Raw genomic sequence first — 19244 nt, 5'->3', positions numbered from 1 at the left:
CCCCCCCCCCAACAACTTGTTCCAGTTGCTAGCTGCAGCGAAAAGAAAAGTGAACTGAAAAGTGGAGTGCCGCAGGGATGTGTGTGCTTTCTATGGAGAGGCCTTAAAATAGCTGTGCAGCGACGCTCCCCATCCAACCTGACAGTTTAAAAGGACATGCAGAGAAGTATGGGAGAAACCCCCGTATACAGGCTTGCCAAGCTTGTAGTGTCTTATCCAAGAAGACACACCTCTGTAATCGCTGCCAAAGGTGCTTCAACAAAGTACTAAGTCAGAATACTTATTCTAAATGATATATTTTTTATACATTTGTAGGAATTATATGAACCTGTTTTTGCTTTGTCATTATGGCGTAATGTGTGTAGATGAATGGGGGAAAACAGCAATTCAATCTATTTTAGAACAAGGCTGTAACGTACAGTAACAAAATGTGGAAAAAGTCAAGGGGTCTGAAACATTTCCAAAAGCGTTGTTTTATTTTTTTTATTTTACCTTTATTTTACTAGGCAAGTCATTTAAGAACAAATTCTTATTTTCAATGACGGCCTAGGAACAGTGGGTTAACTGCCTGTTCAGGGGCAGAACGTCAGATTTTGTACCTTGTCAGCTCGGGGATTTTAGCTTTCGGTTACTAGTCCAATGCTCTAACCACTCATAAATTATATGTATTGGATAACCACACAATCATTTGTTTTTTTGGGGGGCTTAGGATCATTAAATATCTTTAATGTAGGGCCCATAAAATGTGTTTAATGTATGGTTCAGGTAGCATCAGGCCTGTATTTTCAATCAAACCTCTAATCTAATCCAGACATAGGCCTATTTATATGATTTATATAATGCTTTTGAATGACACTTCCAGTTTTGGTGGGAAATACCGGGTTAACCAGGGAATGGAATGGAACATTTTGTGAAGTAGCTGTTAAATATTCAACCCTATCTGTGCCCCACCTTGGCCATCCCAATCAAAATGTTCTGGACAAGTCACTGATTCAGTGGATTCATAATCCGTCATCAGGTATACTACGTACCATGAAGGCTCTAGTATCCAAGCATGCACATGGAATGTAGGCTACTCACTATTCCCTGTACCATCGGATCCAAGATCACTCATTATGTTTCAATTCAGACATTACCGTATGTCTGAAGCAGATCAGCTCTTTGTCGAGCCAAGAGGCATCTTATCTCTCTCATAAAAGATAAGTTGGAGAACTGCTGCAATGCAGACCAACATTCTTTTTGGATTGTTTCACCAAAATAATTGTGATACCACTGCATTGTTTGATCTCATCTGACTGATGAGCAAGTCCCTGCTTTGCTTGTGCTTTCTTCCCTTTGGCATCCTCCTTTGTTGTCGTGGAAACTGAGGTTTCTGTATTGTACAGTGGGCTGCATGATTGTTCTGTGCCTTGAGTCGGGTTATGACAAAGTGTGACAGGATTTACAGTGCCTTCAGAAATGACTCATACCCTTTGACTTCTTCCACGTTTTGTTGTTACAGCCTGAATTCAAAATGGATTCAAATGATTTCTCTCACCCATCTATACACAATACCCCATAATGACAAAGTGAAAACATGTTTTTAGAAAGTGTTGCACATTTTATGAAAATTGAAGTACAGAACTGTCTAATTTACATAAGTATTCACACCCCTGATTCAATACTTTGTTGAAGCACCTTTGGCGGCAATCATCTTGGGTATGTCTGTATCAGCTTTGCACATCCTGGCTTTGGGGATTTTCTCCCATTCTACCCTGCAGATTTTCTCAAGCTCTGTTAAGTTAGATGGAGAGCGGTGGTGAAGAGCAATCTTCAAGTCTTTCCACAGATTTAATCGGATTCAAGTCTGGGCTTTGGCTGGGCCACTCAAGGATTTTCACATTCTTGTTCCGAAACCATTCCAGTGTTGCTTTGGCTATGTGCTTGGGGTCATTGTCCTGTTGGAATATAAATCTTCACCCCAGTCTAAGGTTGTTTGCATTCTGAAGCAGGTTCTCATCAAGGATTTGCCTGAATTTGGTTCCATTCATTGTTCCCTCCATACATTCTTCCAGGCAAGCTATTGTCCAATAGATTGATGATCAATTTTTTGCTTCGCTGTGCTGTTTCCCAGATTGGAGTTCCACTAAAATACATATTTAATTGGTCACTGGAAAAGTGGATGTTTGCAAATGTATGGAAGCATGCGAATCCGAAAGACAGCAAAGAACCCATTACTCCTGCCAATAGTCAACCAATTAGTCTACTCCCTACACTCAGTAAGATATTGGAGGGTATTGTGAGTAGACAAATATGGGAGTAAATGGAAAATAATGATCTGATTACAGCCAATCAGCATGCTTATCGTAAAAAGCATTCCACTACCACTGCATTGGTTGACATGACTGATCAGTGGCTCAATGCTATGGATAATGGCAAGTTTGTGGGTGTACTATTTTTAGATTTCAGTGCAGCATTTGATTCAGTGGATCATGAAATCATTTTGATAATATGAATGCATTATAGTTTTAAGGAGGTAGCATTGAATTGGGTACAGTCCTATCTAACTGACAGGAAACAGTCCAACTATATCAATGGTTCATTTTCTTCCCCTCGTGTTAAACTGTGGAATACCGCAGGGCAGCTGCTTTGATTCACTTCTTTATTTATTATATACCAACGATCTTCCCTATGCCTTAGCTGAAACTCAAGCTACTATATTTGCAGATGATACTACAATTTATGCAGCAAGACTATCAGTTAGCTTTACAAGGAGCTTTGGAGAATATAAGGGTGTGGGTTTGCCAAAAACAAACTTGTTTTAAACATAAAGAAAACCAAAGTTATGTTGGTCTGTTCAACTAGGAAAATACCAAAACAGCATGGGATACAATTAAGTATGGGAGGAGTACAAATTGAAGAAGTGGCAGAAACCAAACTATTGGGAGTGCAGCTAGACAACTGCTTATCATGGTCGTCTCATATATATATATATACATCTATATATCAGCAGGCATAATCAGAAGGGTAGCTAACTATTTACCAGGAAAAATTCTTCAGCAAATAACACAAGCATTAATTGAGAGTCAGGTGAACTACTGTTCTGTGGTCTGTCTGGGGAAATGCATCATTAAGTGAAGTTAGGAGGCTGCAGAATGCACCGAACAAAGCTGCTAGGTATGTTTTAAGGTGGAGATCTGGTTCTTCTGTTGCAGTCATGCGCAGTGTTGTTGGTTGGTCATCAATCGACAGGATAATTTTTTTTTTCTTCGTAATATACATCATTTGAAACGGCCAAGTTCTATTCACAACGGTATTCAGTTGGTAAGAGACAGACATTCTGTAAATACTAGGAATAGATTGTCCACCATCTATGCGTTATCCAGACAGAAAAGAGAAATAGGCAAAATACCATTTGGATTAGAGCAATACAGAAATGGAATAAATTAACTGAGCAAACTAGAAACCTTTTTATATATACATTTAAACATTATTTAAAACAATTTAAATTGTTTTAAATCAATATTATTTAGATTGAGTATTGTGTTCGTATATTATGTATGTTTGTTATAGCATGATGCTGCCACCACCACGGTAGGGATGGTTTTCTCCAGACATAGCGCTTTGCATTCAAGCCAAATAGCTACATTTGTGTCACAGAACCATTTGCCTTATGATCAGACTTTCACATGCCTTTTAGCAAACTCCAAGTGTTCTGTCATGTGGCTCCCATCTGGCCGCTCTCTCATAAAGCCCAGATTGGTGAAGTACATTTTTACCTTTATTCAACTAGGCAAGTCAGTTATGAACAAATTCTTATTTTCAGGAAAGGTGGGTTAACAGCCTGTTCAGGGGCAGAACAACAAATTTGTACCTTGTCAGCTCTGGGGTTTGAACTTGCAACCTTCCGGTTACTAGTCCAACACTCTAACCACTAGGCTACCCTGCCGCCCCAGAGAATGGTGTCGGAGGAGATGGCTGACGTTATACCGGCTCCTAACCAATTGCGCTATTTTGTGTGTGTGTGTCCCCTACGTTGTTTAACTTATTTCGTGCATAATGTTTCTGCCACCATCTCTTATGACCAACAACGGCTTCTGGATATCAAAACGGCGTTTACTCACCTCAAACTAGAAGAATATTTTTTTAACGTGTTGGGACTCTAAGGATTTACTCCAGATATGGACAGGCCCAAATCCCCGTCATTCGCATGAAGAAAAGATACCGATACAGGGGACGCGGGTCCGGGTGCCCATTTTAGAATTCGTCGGCAAGTGGATAACCCACCTCTACCACCCGTCCTATTGGCCAATGTGCAATCATTGGAGAATAAACTGGATGAGCACTGTTCAAGACTGTCCTACCAACAGTACATTAACTGTAATATCTTATGTTCAGTTGTGGCTGAACGACGACATGGATTATATACAGTTGGCTGTTTTTTTTCTGTGCATCGGCAAGACGGAACAGCTGTTTCCTGTAAGACAAGGGGTGGCGGTCTGTGACTGTTTTTAATAACAGCTGGTGTACGAAATCTAATATATTAAAGATGTCTTGCCTGAGGAAGAGTATCTCATGATAAGCTGTAGACCACACCATTTACCAAGAGAGTTGATCTATATTTTTCGTATCTGTCTTTTTACCACCACAAACCGATGCTGGCACTAAAACCGCACTCAACAAGCTGTATAAAGCCATAAGCAAACAAGAAAATGCTCACCCAGAGGCGACGCTCCTAGTGGCCAGGGAATTAAATGCAGGGAAACTTAAATCTGTTTTAACTAATTTCTACCAGCATGTTACATGTGCAACCAGAGGGAAAACAAACTCTAGACCACCTTTACTACACACAGAGACGCATACAAAGCTCTCTCGTCCTCCATTTGGCAAATCTGATTCCTGCTTACAAGCAAAAACTAAAGCAGGAAGTACCAGTGACTCGCTCAATACGGAAGTGGTCAGCTGAAGCAGATGCTAAGCTACAGGACAGTTTTGCTAGCACAGACTGGAATACAGTGCATTGGGAAAGTATTTAGACACATTTACTTTTTCCACGGCCTTATTCTAAAATGTATTATTTTTTCCCCCTCAGCAATCTATACACACACCCCATAATGACAGCAAAAAACTGAAATATGACATTTACAAAAGTATTCAGAACCTTTACTTAGTACTTTGTTGAAGCACCCTTTGGCAGCGATTACAGCCTTGTGTCTTCTTGGGTAAGACACTACAAGTTTGGCACACCTGTATTTGGGGACTTCCCTCATTCTTCTCTGCAGATCTTCTCAAGCTATGTCAGATTTGATGGGGAGCGTCACTGCACAGCTATTTTCAGGTCTCTCCAGTGATGTTCGATCGTGTTAAAGTCAGAGCTCTTGCTTGGCCACGCAAGGACATTCAGAGACTTGTCCTGCGTTGTCTTGGCTGTGTGATTAGGGTCGTTGTCTTGTTGGAAGGCGAACCTTCGCCCCCAGTCTGAAAACCTGCTCCAGAGCGCTCAGGTATTCATCAAGGATCTCTCTGTACTTTTCTCTGTTCATCTTTCCCTCAACCCTGACTAGTCTCCCAGTCCCTGCCGTTGAAAAACATTCCCACGTCATAATGCTGCCACCACCATGCTTCACCGTAGCGATGGTGCCAGGTTTCCTCCAGACGTGACACTTGGCATTCAGGCCAAAGAGTTCAATCTTGGTTTAACTTCTTAGTGATCCCTTCGTGCGCCAATCCCCGTAAAGGGATTGATTTGACAACACCCAGTGAAATAGCAGTGCACCAAATCAAAAACGCTCATAATAATAAATCATACAAGTGTTTCTCACCGGTTTAAAGATTAACTTCTTTTTTATCCAGCCATAGTGTCAGATTTCAAAAAGGCTTTATGGCGAAAGCAAACCATCAAACATACACATGAAAATCAGAATTCAGCCCGCCAGGCACAACACAAAAGTCAGAAATAACATATAATTCATGCCTTACCTTTGAATATCTTCTTCTGTTGGCACTCCAATATATCCATTAAACATCACAAATGGCCCTTTTGTTTGATTAATTCCGTCGTTATATCCCCAAAATGTCCATTTATTTGGTGCGTTTGTTTCTGAAAATACACAGATTCCAACTCGTGCAACATGACTACAAAGTGTCTAATAAGTTACCTGTAAACTGGATCCTGAACTGCATGAACTGCATGCAAGTGGCTTAAATCTAGAATCCCATTGAAGAGAGTGAACTCAGATTTATTTTTTTCCTGGATGGTTTGTCCTCGGGGTTTCGCCTGCCAAATAAGTTCTGTTATACTCACAGACATCATTCAAACAGTTTTAGAAACATCAGAGTGATTTCTATCCAAATCTACTATTACTATGCATATCCTACCTTCTGGGCCTGATACACCCCCCCCCCAGCCTGGTTTCTCATGGTCTGAGTCATTTTAGGTTGCTTTTGACAAACTCCAAGCGGGCTGTCATGTGCCTTTTTTACTGACGAGTGGCTTCCATCTGACCACTCTACCATAGAGGTGTGATTGGTGGAGTGCTGCAGAGATGGTTGTCCATCTGGAAAGTTCTCCCATCTCCACAGAGGAACTCTGGAGCTCTGTCAGACAGAGTGACCATCGGGTTCTTGGTCACCTCCCTGACCAATGTCCTCCCCCGATTGCTCAGTTTGGCCGGGCGGTCAGCTCTAGGAAGTGTCTTGGAAGTTCTAAACTTCTTCCATTTAAGAATGATGATGGAGGCCACTGTCTTCTTGGGGACCTTCAATGCTACATAAATGTTTTGTTACCCTTCCACAGGTCTGTGCCTCGACATAATCCTGTCTCTGTGCTCCAGAGACAATTTCTTAGACCTCATGGCTTGGTTTTTGATCTGACATGCACTGTCAACTATGGGACCTTTATGTAGACAAGCGTGTGCCTTTCCAAATCATGTCAAAACAATTGGATTTACCACAGGTGGACTCCAAGTTGTAGAAACATCTCAAGGATGATCAATTGAAACAGGATGCACCTGAGCTCAATTTTGTGTCTCATGCTAACATTTCTAAAAAACAGTTTCCTCTTTGTCATTATGGAGTGTTTGTGTAGATTGGTTAAAAACATTTATTTAATCAATTTTAGAATAAGGTTGTAAAGTAATGAAATGTGGAAAAGAGAAGGGGTCTGAATACTTTCCGAATGCACTATATGTTCCGGGACTCCTCCCATGGCATTCAGGAGTATACCACATCAGTCACCAGCTTCATCAATAAGTGCATCGATGGTGTTGTCCCAGCAGTGACTGTACGTAGAGTTGAAGTTGGAGGTTTACATACACCTTAGCCAAATACATTAACTCAGTTTTTCACAAGTCCTGACATTTAATCAGAGTAAAAATTCCCTGTCTTAGGTCAGTTAGGATCACCACTTTATTTTAAGAATGTGAAATGTCAGAATAATAGCAGATAATTATTTATTTCAGCTTTTATTTCTTTCATCACATTCCCAGTGGGACAGATGTTTGCATACACTCCATTAGTATTTGGTAGTATTGCCTTTTAAATTGTTTAACTTGGGTCAAACGTTTCGGGAAGCCTTCCACAAGCTTCCCACAATAGGTTGGTTACACCAGCTCCTGACAGAGCTGGTGTAACTGAGTCAGGTTTGTTGGCCTCTTTGCTCGTGCACACGTTTTCAGTTCTGCCCACAAATGTTCTATAGGATTGAGGTCAGGGCTTTGTGATGGCCACTCCAATACCTTGACTTTGTTCTTAAACCATTTAGCCACAACTTTGGAAGTAAGCTTGGGGTCATTGTCCACTTGGAAGACCCATTTGCGACTAAGTTTTAAGTCTTGAGATGTCTTGAGATGTTGCTTCAATATATCACATAATTTTCGTTCCCCATGATGCCATGTATTTTGTGAAGTGCACCAATCCCTCCTGCAGCAAAGCACCCCCACAACATGATGCTGCCACCCCTGTGCTTCACTGTTGGGATGGCTTTCTTTGGCTTGCAAGCTTCCTTTTTCCTCCAAACATAACGATGGTCATTATAGCCAAACAGTTCTATTTTTATTTAATCAGACCAGAAGACATTTCTCCAAAAAGTACGATCTTTGCCGCCATGTGCAGTTGCAAACCGTAGTTTGGCTTTTTTTATGGTGGTTTTGGAGCAGAGGCTTCTTCCTTGCTGAGCGGCCTTTCAGGTTTTGTCAATATAGGACTCATTTTACTGTGGATATTGATACTTTTGTCCCTGTTTCCTCCAGCATCTTCACAAGGTCCTTTGCTGTTGTTCTGGGATTGATTTGCACTTTTCGCACCAAGGTACGTTAATCTCTAGGAGACGGAACGCATCTCCTTCCTGAGCGGTATGACTGCTGCGTGGTCCCATGGTGTTTATACTTGCGTACTATTGTTTATACAGATTAACTTGGTACCGTTTGGAAATTGCTCCCAAGGATGAACCAGACTTGTGGAGGTCTACAATTTTATTTTCTGAGTTCTTGGCTGATTTATTTTTATTTTCCCAAGATGTCAAGCAAAGTGGCACTGAGTTTGGACGTAGGCCTTGAAATACATCCACAGGTAAACACCTCCAATTGACTCAAATGATGTCAATTAGCCTATCAGAAGCTTCTAAAGGATTTTTCCAAGCTGTTTAAATACACAGTCAACTTCTGACCACTGGAATTGCACAAAGTAGATTTCCTAACCAACTTGCCAAAACTATAGTTTGATTAACAAGCAATTTGTGGAATGGTTGAAAAAAAAGAGTTTTAATGACTCCAACCTAAGTGTATGTTAACTTCCAACTTCAACGGTACATACCCCAACCAGAAGCCATGGATTACAGGCAACATCCACACTGAGCAAAAGGGTAGAGCTGCCTCTTTCAATGAGCAGGACTCTAACCCGGACGCTTTTGATAAATCCCGCTATGCCCTCAGACAAACCATCAAATAGGCAAAACCGTAATACAGGACTAAGATTGAATCCTACTACAAATCAAATGTATTTATATAGCCCTTCGTACATCAGCTGATATCTCAAAGTGCTGTACAGAAACACAGCCTAAAACCCCAAACAGCAAGCAATGCAGGTGTAGAAGCACGGTGGCTAGGAAAAACTCCATTGAAAGGCCAAAACCTAGGAAGAAACCTAGAGAGGAACCAGGCTATGAGGGGTGGCCAGTCCTCTTCTGGCTGTGCCTGGTGGAGATTATAACAGAACATGGCCAAGCTGTTCAAATGTTCATAAATGACCAGCATGGTCAAATAATAAATATCACAGTAGTCGAGGGTACAGCAAGTCAGCACCTCAGGGGTGAATGTCAGTTGGCTTTTCATAGCCGATCATTGAGAGTATCTCTACCACTCCTGCTGTCTCTAGAGAGTTGAAAACAGCAAGTCTGGGACGGGTAGCACGTCCGGTGAACAGGTCAGGATTCCATAGCTGCAGGCAGAACTGTTGAAATTGGAGCAGCAGCACGGCCAGGTGGACTGGGGACGGCAAGGAGTCATCATGCCAGGTAGTCCTGAGGCATGGTCCTAGGGCTCAGGTCCTCCAAGAGAAAGAGGAACAAAAATCTAAAATTTAAACTCATCAGACCAAAGGACAGATTTCCACTGGTCTAATGTCCATTGCTTGTGTTTCTTGGCACAAGCAAGTCTCTTCTTATTAGTGGTGTCCTTTAGTAGTAGTTTCTTTGCAGCAATTTGACCATGAAGACCTGATTCACACAGTCTCCTCTGAACAGTTGATGTTGAGATGTCTGTTACGTGAACTCTGTGAAGCATTTATTTGGACTGGATTTTCTGAGGCTGGTAACTACTGAACTTATCCTCTGCAGCAGAGGTAACTCTGCGTCTTCCTTTCCTGTGGCGGTCCTCACGAGAGCTTATTTCATCATAGCGCTGGATGGTTTTTGCGACTGCACTTGAAGAAACTTTAAAAATTCTTGACATTTTCTGCATTGACTGACCTTCATGCCTTAAAGTAATGATGGACTGTTGTTTGTCTTCGCTTATTTGAGCTGTTCTTGCCATAATATGGACTTGGTCTTTTAACAAATAGGGCTATCTTCTGTATACAAGCCCTACCTTGTCACAACACAACTGATTGGCTCAAACACATTAAGAAGGGAATAAATTCCACAAATACATTTTTAACAAGGCACACCTGTTAATTGGTTGAGAGAATGCCAAAAGTGTGCAAAGCCGTCATCAAGGCAAAGTGTCGCTACTTTGAAGAATCTCAAATATAAAACATATATTTAGGTTTTCTACATTATTCCATACAGTGGGGCAAAAAAGTATTTAGTCAGCCACCAATTGTGCAAGTTCTCCCACTTAAAAAGATGAAAGGCCTGTAATTTTCATCATAGGTACACTGTAGGATTTTTTTATGAATTGTAACTTCTTCTTTAAGAGGCTCCTCTGTCGTCCACTCGTTACCTGTATTAATGGCACCTGTTTGAACTTGTTATCAGTATAAAAGACACCTGTCCACAACGTCAAACAGTCACACTCCAAACCCCACTATGGCCAAGACCAAAGAGCTGTCAAAGGACACCAGAAACAAAATTGTAGACCTGCACCAGGCTGTGAAGACTGAATCTGCAGTAGGTAAGCAGCTTGGTTTGAAGAAATCAACTGTGGGAGCAATTATTAGGAAATGGAAGACATACAAGACCACTGATAATCTCCCTCGATCTGGGGTTCCACGCAAGATCTCACCCCGTGGGGTCAAAATGATCACAAGAACGGTGAGCAAAATTCCCAGAACCACACGGGGGGACCCAGTGAATGACCTGCAGAGAGCTGGGACCAAAGTAACAAAGCCTACCACCAGTAACACACTACGCCGCCAGGGACTCAAATCCTGCAGTGCCAGACGTGTCCCCCTGCTTAAGCCAGTCCAGGCCCGTCTGAAGTTTGCTAGAGAGCATTTGGATGATCCAGAAGAAGATTGGGAGAATGTCATATGGTCTGATGAAAACAAAATATAACTTTTTGGTAAAAACTCAACTTGTTGTGTTTGGAGGACAAATAATACTGAGTTGCATCCAAAGAACACCATACCTACTGTGAAGCATGGGGGTGGAAACATCATACTTTGGGGCTGTTTTTCTGCAAAGGACCAGGACGACTGATCCGTGTAAAGGAAAGAATGAATGGGGCCATGTATCGTTAGATTTTGAGTGAAAACCTCCTTCCATCAGCAATGGCATTGAAGATGAAACGTGGCTGGGTCTTTCAGCATGACAATGATCCCAAACACACCGCCGGGCAACGAAGGAGTGGCTCGTAAGAAGCATTTCAAGGTCCTGGAGTGGCCTAGCCAGTATCCAGATCTCAACCTCATAGAAAATCTTTGGAGGGAGTTGAAAGTCCGTGTTGCCCAGCAACCGCCCCAAAACATCACTGCTCAAGATGAGATCTGCATGGAGGAATGGGCCAATATACCAGCAACAGTGTGTGAAAACTTTGAAGACTTACAGAAAACGTTTGACCTCAGTCATTGCCAACAAAGGGTATATGACAAAGTATTGAGAAACTTTTGTTATTGACCAAATACTTATTTTCCACCATAATTTGCAAATACATTCATTAAAAATCCTACAATGTGATTTTTCTGGATTTTTTTTTCTTCTCATTTTGTCTGTCATAGTTGAAGTGTACCTATGATTAAAATTACAGGCCTCTCATCTTTTTAAGTGGGAGAACTTGCACAATTGGTGGCTGACTAAATACTTTTTTGCCCCACTGTATGTGTTATTTCTTAGTTTTGATGTCGTCTCTATTTTACAATGTAGAAAATGGTAAGGTGTGTCAACTTTTGACTGGTACTTTACATTACGTCAATTACCTCGACTAACCTTTGCCTCCCCCGCACATTGCCTCAGTACTGGTACCCCATGTATATAACCTTGTTATTGTTATTTTCTTGTTGCTCTTTTATGTTATTTTTAGTTTATTTTGTAAATATTTTTTCTTAACTGCATTGTTGGATAAGGGCTTGTAAATAAGCGTTTCATGGTAAGGTCTACACTAATAGAATTTGATTTGCTGTAGAGACTGTTGTCCTTCTGGCAGTTTCTCCCATCTCAGCCAAGGAACTGTCAGAGTTGCATTTGGGTTCTTGGTCACCTCCCTGACCAAGGTCCTTCTTGCCCAGTTTGGTCAGACGGCCAGCTGTAGGCATAGTCTGGTTAGTTCCAAATGTTTTTCAATTTCCCACTGATGGATACCACTGTGCTCTTGGAAACTTTCAACTCTCTAAAAATTGTTTTATACCCTTCCCCAGATAAACCATACCAGTCAGAAGTTTTGACACACCTTCTCATTGCAGGGTTTTTCTTTATTTTTACGATTTTCTATATTGTAGAATAATAGTGAAGACATCAAAACTATGAAATAACACATGGAATCATGTAGTATCCAAAAGTGTTAAACAAATCCAAATATATTTTATATTCTTCAAAGTAGCCACCCTTTGCCTTGATGACAGCTTTGCACACGCTTGCCATTCTGTCAACCAGCTTCATGAGGTAGATACCTGGAATGTATTTCAATTAACAGGTGTGCCTTGTCAAAAGTTCTTAATGCGTTTGAGCCAATCAGTTGTGTTGTGACAGGGTAGGGGTGGTATACAGAAGATAGCCCTATTTGGTAAAAGACCAAGTCCATATTATGGCAAGAACAGCTCAAATAAGCAAAGAGAAACGACAGTCCATTATTACGTAAAGGTCCAGTCAGGAACCTTTAAAGTTTCTTCAAGTGCAGATGCAAAAACCATCAATCGCTATGATGAAACTGGCCACAGGAAAGGATGACCCAGAGTTACCTCTGCTGCAGAGAATAAGTTCATTAGAGTTACCAGCCTTAAATTGCAGCCAAAATAAATGCTACCACAGCATGGGATGAGTCGGACCGCAGAGTGAATGAAAAGCAGCCAGCAAGTGCTCAGCATATGAGGGAACTCCTTCAATACTGTTGTAAAAGCATTCCAGGTGAAGCTCGTTGAGAGAATGCCAAGAGTGTGCAAAGCTGTCATCAAGGCAAAAGGTGGCTACTTTGAAGAATATAAAATATATTTGGATTTGTTTAACACTTTTTTGGGGGGTACTGCCATACGTGTAATTTCATAGTTTTGTAGTCTTCACTATTATTCTATAAGGTAGATAATAGTAAAAATAAAGAAACCCTTGAATGAAAATTTAAGTCAAATTTTTGACTGGTACTGTATGCCTCATCACAATCTCTGAGATATACGGACAGCTTCTTGGACTTCATGGTATAGTTTCTGCTCTGACATGCACTTTCAACTGTGGGGCCTTATACAGACAGGTGTTTTTCTTCCTAAATCATGTCCAAACAGTTGAATTGGTCACAGGTGGACTCCCATGTTGTAGTGACATCTCAAGGAGGATAAAAGGAAATTGGAAGCACCTGAGCTCAATTTGTTGTGTCCTAGCAAAGGGGTGCGAGTACTTATGTCAATTTATGTCAATTTTCAATACATTTGCGCACATAAAAAAAAAAGTTTTCACTGTCATTATGGGGTATTGTGTGTGTGTGTGTGTAGATGGATTAGATATTCAATACTTCTTTGAATTTGGGGTGTAACACAACAAAATGTGGAATAATTCAAGGGGTATGAATACAGTGCCTTGCGAAAGTATTCGGCCCCCTTGAACTTTGCGATCTTTTGCCTGATGGCCTGCTAGATCCGCAATCTGACTGGTTCTGAAAATGATCTCCAGGTTCATTCAAATGGACTTTCAAGCCTGCACACACTCGAGCAAGTTGAGTTCTCCATGTCCAAGATTTCACTACTGCCCCTAAGGTTTAATCGATAGATGCACACTGTTTTCATACAGTAGAAAGATCTGTATGACTGTTAGGATGTGTGAGCTATGCATTGCTCTGTTTTTGAAGCAGGCCATTTGTAGTCTTCAATGGTTACACATGCCCCATAGCTTTACATGTAAGGCCAGAAAGGGAGCTTTCATGAATACCTTGGCTGGGTGGATTGCCTCTTCTGGTGTCTGCACTCTAGGCTGTCCTGAGGCATGTTGTTGGGTCTCTCACTTACTTACAGACAGACAGCATACACAATATGCACATACACATAGGGTACTATACATATCTGTGTGTGTGCAACCTCGTTCCCAGACACACAGCCAAAATAATCACACACTGACTTCAAGGGTCAGGGATTGCAACAACCAGGAGACCCAAAGCAAACAAGCTAGTGAAAGGATACAAATAGGAATGAACAAACGTCTCCTCTCTCATTTTCAAAAAATTGTAGTTATCAAGCTGTGCATTTGGGTATTGACCAAGCCACCCTGACGCAGCCTGACCCACACATACTGTAGACGTGGGATGGCTGAGACAAGCTTGCCACACAGTTCTTTGTACATGAAATCATCTATGTCATTGAGATTATTGACATGTTTAAATGATGGTGAAATCCTTTGGAAGTGTTTCTGAGAGCTGCATGCTCGCTCCATTTCTAAGAATGCTTCTGCAGAACCCACTGAAGCAACTACAGGTCTCGTCTTCGCTGCTCTTCAGAGCATGAAAACATATCCAGAGGCTTGCTGTCTTTGCTTTTATTTGTTCATTTGACACCGCAGCTCTGGAGGTGAAGCATGCACCGCTGGACTGGCAAGTGTGATGGACACAGTGTCGGAAGTTGCTCACACCCATCTCTGCCCCTCTACCTTTTCATGTGGGGTTGCATTTCACTACAGCCAAAAGTTGATTAGATTAGTAGCTTCAGCATTGTCCAATTGCTACATTAACTGAATGGAGTACATTATATCTACAAATGAGATGATTGAGGCCAATAATGGACAAATGAATGCGTTGCCACACTTCCAAACCTTGTGACGTCTGAAAGTTCCTTGAAGGAGAATTTAACTTAAAGAAGCTCTGATGCGTTTAGTTCTGTTTCGATAGAGATTGCTCTTGCAGTAACAGCACTATAGTTTAATAACAGTATATAGACCCTATGATTTCGCATAGGCTATTTGATGTAGGTGTTTGACAGCCATCCTCTAGTCCTCCTTACTCTGCACGTCTGCCAGAATGATGCCCGGCGGCTAGCAATGAAATCATTCATCAGCCAATGTTTAAATTGTATTCACTAAGGTAATGGTAGTGTCTACTCTCCCTCCCTGTCCGCCAGAAGCATCCTGGACATTACCGATGACTGACGTAAATCAAATGGCTCTCTCAGTGAGTGCACAAGGTTCACTCCAAGTGCAACAATAAGTATGTGTGAGAGAATAGCGCATGGTGTGGGTTTAATTTCTGATGCAAGATCTTTGCATTATTTGTGGGTCACTACACTACTGACGGTGTGTTTTGTGAGTGTCTGGTGTAATGAATGACAAGGTGGGAGAGCTCACGCTCTCATGTTTCACCGCCACCTCTGCCTGTGAGAGGAGCCATTGATCTTGTCCTCCTTTTAAGACCTATATGGTTATTACCTCTACCAGTTCCCTTTCTCTCCCTTACAACCAAGACCCCCTGTCGCAAGGAACGAATTCAGTATCACTTTATCACCGATGTTATTCTTGGAGGCTTATCTCATGTTATTTTAGCTACATTTGTGCTATACGTCAGACTTCACCACAGAGGTATTTTTAGACTTGGAGTGTGTTTCTTGGCTTGTTGGCTGCAGTTTTAACCCGTTATCTGTAGGTTTGATTTGAGTTGTTTTAAACAGTTTGTTGTTTTAAACAGTTTTAAACAGTTTGTTTTATACTGAACCAAAATATATAAACGCAACGCTTTCAAAGATTTTACTGAGTTACAGTTCATATAAGGAAATCAGTCAATTGAAAAATTAATTAGGCCCTAAGCTATGGATTTCACATGACTGGGCAGAGGTGCAGCCATGGCTGGGCCTGGGAGGGCATAGGCCCACCCACTTAGCAGCCAGGCCCACCCATTGGGGAGCCAGGCCCAGCCGACCAGAATTCATTCTTCCCCACAAATGGGCAGTATTACAGATGGAAATACTCCTCAGCACCCCCACCCCAAACCCCCCTCAGACGATCCTGCAGGTGAAGAAGCCGGATGGCGTGGATGTACTGCCAAATTCTCTGAAACTGTTGGCAGCTTATTGTAGAGAAATTAACATAACATTTTCTGGCATAGCTCTGGTGGACACTCCTGCAGTCAGTATGCCAATTGCACACCCCCTCAAAACTTGAGACATCTGTGGCATTGTGTTGTGTGACAAAAATCAGCTTCTTGATATGCAAAACCTATCAGGGGATGGATTTTCTTGGCAATGGAGAAATTCTAAAACTAATAGGGCTGTAAACAAATTTGTGGACAAAATTTGAGAGAAATAAGCTTTATGTACATATGAAACTTTCCTGGGATATTTTTTATTTCTGCTCATGAAACATAGGACCAACACTGTACATGTTGCGTTTTATATTTTTGTTCAGTGTAGTTAAGAATGTGGTGGAATGTCAGCTTACCCTGTTTATTTAGGCACATTCCTCCAAGACTGATGATGCTCATGCTGATTCTAATGCTGATATGCATGTTGACATTGTCATCTCCCTCCCCCCATGGCAGGCCTATGAGCTTTCCACGTTGACAGGAACCCAGGTCCTGCTACTGGTGGCCAGCGAGACGGGCCATGTCTACACGTTTGCCACGCGGAAGCTCCAGCCCATGATCACCAGCGAGACGGGCAAGGCCCTCATCCAGACGTGCCTCAATTCTCCAGACTCGCCCCCCCGCAACGATCCCTCCACTGACCAGCGTATGAGCGCCACAGGCTTCGAGGAGACAGACCTTACCTACCAGGTGTCTGAGTCAGAGAGTCTTGGGGAGACCAAGGTGAGTTCTGATGCTGCTCTTCACCGTAAGGACCAGGGTTGTATTTATTAGTCACCAAACTAGTTTTGTAAACCCGACCCTAGGCAACAGCAGTCACTAGTAGGGGTGTAACAGTTCACCAAACCACGGTTCGGTACATTTTGGTGTCACGTTTCAGTACAGGAGGAAAATGAAATGCCAACAGTTACTGCAGTTAATTTTTGTTTATTTAAGCTCCGAAGGGCTGCTTGAATTGAGGGTAGACAGTTTTTTTTTTTTGTGTGTGTCTTTGTTCTGGTGGTAGGAATACTGGGGTGACATTGCTGTAAATGTGTCAACATGTTTGAGGTGTTGGCAGCTGCATAGGCTATTCTCTGAGTAGTACTCTCTCTGTCTATCGCTGTTGTAATTTACTGGGAAACCAAAATGTTCCCAAACTGTAGATTTTAAACGATGATGGCGAGTCCTCCACTACTCGCCATCGTAAAGAACTAAACTCAGCAAAAAACGACCCTGTCTTTCAAAGTAAATTCGTAAAAATCCAAATAACTTCACAGATCTTCATTGTAAAGGGTTTAAACACTGTTTCCCATGTTTGTTCAATGAACCGTAAACAATTAGTGAACATGCACCTATGGAACGGTCGCTAAGACATTAACAGTTTACAGACAGTAGACAATTAAGGTCACAGTTATGAGAACTTAGGACATTAAAGAGGCCTTTCTACTTACTCTGAAAAACACCAAAAGAAAGATGCCCAGGGTCCCTGCTCATCTGCGTGAACGTGCCTTAGGCATGCTGCAAGGAGGCATGAGGACTGCAGATGTGCCCAGGGCAATACATTGCAATGTCCGTACTGTGAGACGTCTAACACAGCGCTACAGGGAGACAGGACAGACAGCTGATCATCCTCGCAGTGGCAGACCACATGTAACAACACCTGCACATGATCGGTCCTTCCGAACATCACACCTGACAGGTACAGGATGGCAACAACAACTCCCGAGTTAAACCAGGAACGCACAATCCCTCCATCAGTGCTCAGACTGTCCACAATAGGCTGAGAGAGGCCGGACTGGGGGCTTGTAGGCCTGTTGTAAGACCGGCCCTCACCAGACATCACTGGCAACAACGTTGCCCATGGGTACAAACCCACCGTTGCTGGACCAGACAGGACTGGCAAAAAGTGTTCTTCACTGACGAGTCGCGGTTTTGTCTAACCAGGGATGATGGTCAGATTCGCGTTTATCGTCGAAGGAATGAGCGTTACACCGAGGCCTGTACTCTGGAGCGGGATCAATTTGGAGGTGGAGGGTCCGTCATGGTCTGTGGCGGTGTGTCACAGCATCATCGGACTGAGCTTGTTGTGATTGCAGGCAATCTCAATGCTATGCGTTACAGGGAAGACATCCTCCTCCTTCATGTTGGTACCCTTCCTGCAGGCTCATCCTGACATGACCCTCCAGCATGACAATGTCACCAGCCATCCTGCTCGTTCTGTCCGTGATTTCCTGCAAGAGGAATGTCAGTGTTCTGCCATGGCCAGCGAAGAGCCCGTATCTCAATCCTATTGAGCACGTCTGGGACCTGTTGGATCGGAGGGTGAGGGTTAGGGCAATTCCAAGGAACTTGCAGGTGGCTTGGTGGAAGAGTGAGCTAACAGCAAGAACTGGCAAATCTGGTGCAGTCCATGAGGAGGAGATGCCCTGCAGTACTTAATGCAGCTGGTGGCCACACCAGATACGACTGTTGCTTTTGATTTTGACCCCCATTCCTTTGTTCAGTGACACATTATTCAATTTCTGTTAGTCACATGTCTGTGGAACTTGTTCAGTTTATGTCTCAGTTGTTGAGTCTTGTTATGTTCATGCAAATATTTACACGTTTAGTTCCTGGCTGTGGCTCACTAAAGGACAGTCTGAAAAGAGCCAATTTAAGATTTTAATTTTGATTACAATGTGCGCATAAGCTTTAGTAGTTTTAACGCACTAGCCTAAAATACTTATTTTTTATTTTTTGTTTTTTAGCTCAGATTTTCTCGAGGCATACAATGCAGTGTACGCATAGCCTATAGGCCTAGTGTTTTGAGAAATGTTTACAAATGAATTTAAAATTAAAAGTTTAATTGCCTTGAGTGTTGTGTTAGATTTTCCTCAAACATAACACATCACGGAGTACCGCTCTTGATATTTTCAAGCGTGGTGGCTGCATCATGTTATGGGCATGCTTGTCAACGCAATAGAGCTAAGCACAGACATAATTCTAGAGGGAAATCTGGTATAGGGAAAGTAAAGGGAGGATACAGTGCCTTTCAAAATAATTCATCCCCCTTGGCATTTTTCCTATTTTGTTGCGTTACAACCTGTAATTTAAATGGATTTTTATTTGGATTTCGTGTAATAGACATACACAAAATAGTCCAAATTGGTG

The 19244-nt window shown here is 42.1% G+C and overlaps 1 protein-coding gene across 4 annotated transcripts in view; it reads left to right on the top strand.

Annotated features, from left to right (window-relative positions):
* LOC135510780 (serum response factor-like) overlaps positions 1–19244 on the top strand; it is a 65053-nt gene that overhangs the window by 3235 nt on the left and 42574 nt on the right. For all 4 annotated transcript variants that reach the window (XM_064931990.1, XM_064931992.1, XM_064931989.1 and 1 more), the window contains exon 2: positions 16569–16835. In XM_064931990.1, coding sequence (XP_064788062.1) covers positions 16569–16835 — 267 coding nt within the window. The remainder of the gene's footprint in view (positions 1–16568; positions 16836–19244) is intronic.

The sequence above is a fragment of the Oncorhynchus masou genome, chromosome 23, assembly GCF_036934945.1.
Source record: "Oncorhynchus masou masou isolate Uvic2021 chromosome 23, UVic_Omas_1.1, whole genome shotgun sequence".
NCBI lineage: Eukaryota > Metazoa > Chordata > Actinopteri > Salmoniformes > Salmonidae > Oncorhynchus > Oncorhynchus masou.
The sequence above is the reverse complement of the archived record's forward strand: the minus strand, read 5'-3'. Positions and strand labels throughout refer to the sequence as shown.